The 7,180-nt window shown below is 43.7% G+C and overlaps 1 protein-coding gene across 1 annotated transcript; it reads left to right on the plus strand.

Moving 5' to 3' along the window:
• The first annotated feature begins 221 nt into the window (after nt 1-221).
• On the plus strand, nt 222-5,800 carry csrnp3 (cysteine-serine-rich nuclear protein 3). The gene is made up of 4 exons (XM_061089208.1): nt 222-384; nt 3,369-3,628; nt 3,809-4,105; nt 4,685-5,800. The coding sequence occupies exons 1-4, from the start codon at nt 222-224 to the stop codon at nt 5,798-5,800; spliced, it is 1,836 nt and encodes a 611-aa protein (XP_060945191.1).
• The last annotated feature ends 1,380 nt before the right edge of the window (nt 5,801-7,180 follow it).

Consider the following 7,180-nt stretch of genomic DNA (forward strand, 5'->3'; position numbering starts at 1 on the left):
TATGTAATTAGTAGCTTTCTCCTTCCACCTCGTCTGGGAGCTGGATAGCGGCAGGATGAAATGTGTGCGTTTGTGTGTGTGTGTGTGTGTGTGTTCATATGAAGGGGGGATGGGGTGGTGTCGTCTCACTGCTAATTGAGTGTGCTGGGGATTATGAAGGCCCCTAAACTGGATATTAAATAATATGTTGCCCCTCTGCCGTCTCTTGGTTTCAGGTGCAGATGCGGCAGGCCATGAGCGGAATACTGAAGAGGAAATTTGAGGAGGTGGAAGCCACCTCCTCCCCGTGCTCTTCCCTGCGGGAGTCTGATGATGAGGTCTCCTGCAGCGAGAGTGGGGATAGCAGTGACAGTGTCAACCCCTCAGCCTCAGGCCCTTTCACCCGTGAGTGTCCACGTCTTTATAAGTGCATGCATTGTGCTTCGTGTGGCCAGCGTGTGCTACTGATGTTAGGATGAATGTCATCACAAGGAAAAACAAAGCTAAAGCGCTGAAAGGGATTTTTAATCAAGATGGGAATGACCCTCAGAACCAGCTGGATTCTGCAGCTCACGATCAATACAGCATCCAGGTCAGAGAAACAAATGGTTGTGTCTGTTGATTCAGGAGTATAACATGAATATTAATTAATATACAATATAATACAAGCGTCCAGTGCTGTAATAAAGGGAAGGATACACAGGCAGTTTCCCTCAATATGATCAGCATCAGTGTGAGAAGGAGCTGATGCAGGCTCAAGCTGTGTGTGTGCAACACTGCTGAAACTGTACATGCAAATGAGCCAGTCTCTGTTATCAGCACAGCGGCTGAAAGCAAAATTATGAAATATCTGCTTAAATAAATCATATTGTTTCGATGGAATAGCCATTTGTGAGGAGTGGGAGATATAAAGTCAATATGCACATGTACACTGAAAATGAGATGTGATCCAAGGTTGGTAACAACAGGGGTTGCAACTAACAATTTGAACCACAGCCAAGGAGGTTCGGGACGGATCCAGGAATGTTTTTTTCTCACTTTGTTTTTATGACGCTTTTCAATATCCTCACCATTTACCCAGGGAATAATTCATGCCTCTTGATAAGTAGAAAACAGGCTTATTTTGGAAACTCATATCTATTAATGTATAAAAATTGGTGCAGCATGATAGAATTTAAGGGGACTGGTTGGACTTGCTGGACGTAGACACTCTATTGTGTGCCATTGTATTTATTGATAAATTGATTATTTTCTCAATCATTCAGTCCACTGAGTATCCCTAAGTTCCGCATATGCATTTTCATGCACAATCAAGAATCCAGAACTAGAAATTATTAAGCAGCAAACCTTCACGTCAAAGGTGAAACTATCAAATTGACTTTTCTTGAATGAGACTCAGGCAATCATCAAAATAATGGCGGATTAGTTTTCTGAAGAAAAAGCTGTTCTTTCTTTTTTAAGAAGAGGTCGCAGCGACATTAGGATTCTCGGCAGATTGTCAGTTTTGCTTTTTGAATTAACTAATGCTTCAAAAGAGGTCGGGCACTGAGAGATTCCACAGTTCTCCCTCGTTTGAACTGACTCTGTATTGAAGAATTCATTTTAATTGAGTAATAAACCAACCACAACAAAAACACGTCTCCCTCCCCGAGCAGGTTCAAAAGGAAACTGAAGTCGTCTGCAATAAGTAACAATGAGCTCACGGGAATCTTAATGTCTGAGAAATGTGAGTGAACGGGATCACACAGTTGTAGTTTATTAATCCTTTTGGGGGATTGTGAAAGCATTTAGATGTTTGATGAAAAAAAAAAAAAAATCTCTGTAGTGTAATTCTGAAGGAGCAAAAGACAGGAGCCTTGTTTGAATGAGATGTGTTTATAATTTTTTATTCATTACCTTTAGTTTCTATTTAATGGCAAAACAAAACTTCGGATTTTACTTGTCCTTGTAAATGAAATGCAGACGAGTGTCTATTAGCCGTCTCCCTGCAGGGGAAGAGGGGGGGGCATAAGTAGGGTGCTGCGTCCCTGGAGGCTGATCCTTTGCCTCAGTGTCAGCTGCAGCTGCTGGTGACTGTGGGCTCGAGAGGGTCGGCTAACAGCGCCAGGGGAGCTGTGCACTATTAAGACTCCTGTGAAGTGGCTTGTGCATAAGCTGGGACTGACCTGTCGGCAGCAGGATGAAACAATGAAGTGATTTTATGACTATAGCAGAACCGCATACATGTCATATGTTGGTTTAATATAAGGGATTGGAATCGCATGGTAACTCACGATATGATACGATAAGCGATACATGGCCCTATGTATCGCTACACTTTATTCCGCACTAATTAATATATTGCAAGACAATCCTATAACAATACATCATGATATCTGTCTAACTGAAAGAAGAAAATTGGCCCTAAAACGGTTAAGGGCAGGATTTTATTCTCTGCAATTTGGTTTCAGTTTCATTGAGTTTGACACAAACTGAGATGATCTAATGTAAAAAAGCCATAAACTGGCCAAATGATATATCTTTGTACGAAATAACTAAATATTGATATTTAGTACCGACATATCGATTATTGTATCTCATAAAATCAGGACGATGATATATTGCAGTATTGATATTGTGTCCCACTCCTATTTAATATAGGGATTCTTGAGAAAAGCTAATTAACGTGTGTTGACTGTTTTGACACCAAGTACAAGTGAACACCTGTTCTGTGTTTGTTCTTATGTAGGTAATGAACCTCTGCTGTGTCGCCCCTCGGTCTGACAGCTCTACATCTGTAATGAAATGCATTGTCCCTCTTCCGGGGGGGGGGGTGGAGAGCTGTTAGAACCAGATGGTTTCTATTTGTCCTGTCTGTCTGAAATGGCTGTGAATGCCGGGAACGCTGCTTCTGTGAACCAGGCCTCCTCATCTCTTGGCCAGGCGGGGGGGATTATTTATGCTCCACCGTCCCCCCCCCCCTCTCCGCCCCTCCTTCCCGTAGTGCTCTCCTTAGAAAGGCACCGAGGACTCACAAGCCAAGCAGAACCTCAGAGATACGATAAAACCCTTATTTTACGAAGGTGTGCTAAGTTCAAGATATTGAGGAGCCTTTGTAAAGACGGCAAGAAAGAATTGCTCATATTTCAGGAGTTAAAGGGCGACAGTCTCAGCAGATCTGCGGCCCGGGTTTTAAAATAAAAAAGTCACTTATCTAAACAAGCTTTAGGTGGCTATAAAACTCCAGAGAAAGAATGTATGCAGGATAAAACATCAGCTGTGCCAGAGTGACACAGGGATCTGCAGTGTGGAGCTGTAATTCTTTCCATATGGGATTATTAAAATGAAATGATTAATGAGCGCACCACCTTATTAACTCTCAGTGTTTTTTTTGCCAATTTCCTCTGCAGCTGAATCTATATTGAAGCGAGAGAAACGTGTGCGCACCAGGAGAGTGCATTTCGAGAACGTGACGGTTTATTACTTCAGCCGGCGGCAGGGCTTCACCAGTGTTCCCAGTCAGGGCGGCAGCACACTGGGCATGTCCAACAGGCACAGCTGGATCAGGCAGTACTCGCTGGGTGAGTTTGCCCTGGAACAGGAGAGGATCCATAGAGATATGCTCCGGGACCACCTGAAGGAGGAGAAACTCAACTCAATCAAACTCAAGGTACGTGATTTGTGATATCAGTCAGTGGATGTCGGTATCAAACAGGCTGTGTTAGGAATTAGAAACGACTTTGGTCTGAAAGACATTTCATCTTTTTTTCTCTCTGTCTTTGGGCTCAGCTCTTTGTTCTCTCGATTTTATCACAAATGACTTGAGGATGTGACTCCCTCTTGTTTTCAGCTGACTAAGAACGGCACGGTGGAGTCGGAGGAGGCCAACACGCTCACGGCAGAGGACATCTCCGACGATGACATTGACCTGGACAACACAGAAGTGGACGAGTACTTCTTCCTGCAGCCGCTCACTACTAAAAAGCGGCGGGCGCTGCTGCGTACCTCCGGGGTAAAGAAGATTGATGTGGAGGAGAAACATGACCTGCGGACCATCCGGATGTCCAGGGAGGACTGCGGCTGTGACTGCAGAGTCTTCTGCGACCCGGAGACCTGTGCCTGCAGCATCGCAGGGATCAAGTGCCAGGTGAATCCCACGACATGCACATTTTCTGTCCATGTTCTATTTTCCTAAACAGCTTAATATTCTGAGGCAGGAAGGTGCAGGGTATTATCACTTTGGTTTGTTGTTTTAATACACTACACAGATCATCTCATTGCTCCTTCACTGCGAGCAAATCACTCATCAAAATCACGACTGTTTGCTGTCCTGGCTCCTAAACGGTGGAATGAGCTCCCCATCGACATCCGGACAGCAGATAGTTTACACATCTTCCGCCGCAAACTAAAAACACACCTCTTCTGACTTTACCTTGAATAAAAAATTTAAATAAAAAATTTTAAAAAAATTAAAATTCTAACAATTTTTGAAACTAACAATTTAGTAGCACTTAAATGGCACTTACTTATATAACTTTTTAGTTTTGCTTTATTTTTGAAGAAATTATACTTTCTTGATTCTTGTTGATCTTGGTTTGTACCCTCGGGGTTGAATGCACTTATTGTAAGTCGCTTTGGATAAAAACGTCAGCTAAATGAAATGTAATGTAATGTAATCTCAACATAAAATGAATTGCATAGTAAAGCTAGTTTCTGTTTCCCTCAGGTGGACCGCATGTCATTTCCATGTGGTTGCACGAAAGAGGGCTGCAGCAATGGAACTGGCCGAGTGGAGTTTAATCCCATCCGCGTTCGGACCCATTTCTTGCACACTATAATGAAGCTCGAACTGGAGAAGAGTCGTGAGCAGCAGCAGGCGCCCCCGGCCAATGGCTACCGCGGTGAAACCAACGAACTGGCCAGCGGGAATCCTCTGGTGCAGTCCCAGCACAGGTTGGAATACTCGCTGTCCGACACCGGGCCGCAGACGGCCGGCGTCCACCTGCAGAACATGGACGTGATGGAGGAACCGCTGGACGACGAGGAAGAGGACGAAGAAGACGACGACGAGGAGGAGGAAGAGGAGAATGAAGACGACGAGGACAGTAGCAGCGTTTGCAGCGGACTCTCTGACTCCAGCACACAGAGCTTAGCCAACAGCGACTCTGAGGAGGAGGAGGAGGATGAAGACGATGAGGAGAAGTCTGAGAACTTTGGTGAGGACATGACGGCGCCGCCGGTGTTGCACACTGATGTGGTCCCTCTGTCCGCTGTTCTGTGTTACAGTGACAGCTCTGTGTCACATGACAACCACATGAATGGAAACACTTATTTAATGAACTCCCCCTCGGCTGAGTACTATCAGCTGGGGAGCTCCGGTAGCGTCTCCAGCGGACAAACCAGCCAACCCAGTGAACCCTATGGGGAAGCCTTAGCATTCCAAGATCCGGTCGGCATGACCAATGGCAGCGCGGCACAAGGGCCGTTCAACGTGACCGCCGGGCAGTACACGGACTACTCCAATCAGGCTGCAGAACAATACACAGCCAATCACCACTTCACCCTGGCCAACGGGGCTCCGGCCCCCCCTCTGACCTGCTTCACGGCGGATCCGGAGAAGAAGGTGCTGTCCAAGGCGGAGCTTGTGGAGCCGCCGGAAAACCAGAACCAGACGCAGTTCCAGAACTACCTGAACAATAACTCCCAGAGCTCCTACAGCTCATGTATGACAGCTGAGCCGCCCCAGCAAGACGTTAATAGACAATCCGAGCTGACCTTACTAGCGAACAGTACTAAGAACCTCCCTTTACCAGACCATTGCCCCGAGGTCACAGCCATTTAGTGAGCCACATGTTAAGTGTTCTTTTCACCGTCGCGTCTTCACCGGAGCCTGAGCCAGTGGTGTTTTAAAGGGAACATAATCATGGCCTTTTTTCCTTTAAACGATATGACCTTGCATTTCAAAGCAATTCAAATTTCATCTGTAACAATAAAGCCATAGGCTGATGGACACTGAAGGATTCTGCACTGCAGCGAGGAGAAAAAAAAAATTGAAATATCAGTTATGTCATGCTGTGCAATGTATCTTGTAATTTCAGATGTAAAGTTCTAGTTTAAAGCATATATCGTTCTGTAAATGTTACTTTTCTATGTCTACTGTTTGTGTCAGATGTGCAAAACAAAAAAAAGGTTTATTGTCAGTTTATTTATTGTTTCTCTGAATTATGTGCATAACTTATATATTGTAAATGTTTTGATAACGACGTGCATGCTGTTTTAGGCGAATCTCCGTGACATTTGGGCAGGAAAAAAGAAAACTGCTATTTTATATATATAAAAGAAAATGTGTTGAATACATAGCGTACATTTCTCTTTTTCTTTTTGTCACTATTATTATATGCTTTTCTTTATGGTTTGGAAAAGCATGAACAATAGCCTGATCTGTTATTTGTATGTTGTATCGTATTGAATACAATATCAATAGCATAAAATGTCGTCTCGCATGTGAGAATCAATTCACAGCCTTTTGCACTTAACTGGTGGGGGGGCCGGCGGCATGCGGCTGGTTTTAACTGGCGAAGACTTGAACGGTGTGAAACTACAGCCACCTCACGTCTCCTTCCCTCCGTTCACTGCAAATGATGATTCATCCTCTGAAGCATTTCATTAACAAAAGGATATTAATGAAGTAGCACTTTGACATATCTCTGAAATGTACAAGAAGCTCTATGACTCATCATAGACAATAGAACTATCTTTATCATTTAATTAGCGTAACAGGCTTGATTTGAGAAGTTTTAATCGCTGCATAAGCTACATAACGCGGTTTAAGAACTAAGATGTTTATTTATGTGAATCCAATAATGATGTTGATTTGTTCGAGTGAAACGTCAAGTGCACTAGTTGGAGGGTTTTCTCTTTACGAGGAACTGAGATTGATTTTGATTAACCGTCTTTTTCACTTGCATTGGTTTTATAAATAAAAACAAGAAGCCACAGTTTTAATTATTGTATACGGGGGGAAACAAATGTTCAAGGTTGACAATCAAAGCTTATTATCAGACGTGATTCACTTCAGTATTCACCAGATGACTCCTGAGTCCTATGAGCCATTGAAAACCACAGCCAGATGATGAGAAATCTTCACCAAAAATCTGTAAATAACCTTTTACATCTTTGTAAAAAAATCACCGACGAGAAAAGGGAAATTGAAAGTTACTGC

The sequence above is a fragment of the Limanda limanda genome, chromosome 16, assembly GCF_963576545.1.
Source record: "Limanda limanda chromosome 16, fLimLim1.1, whole genome shotgun sequence".
Lineage (NCBI taxonomy): Eukaryota > Metazoa > Chordata > Actinopteri > Pleuronectiformes > Pleuronectidae > Limanda > Limanda limanda.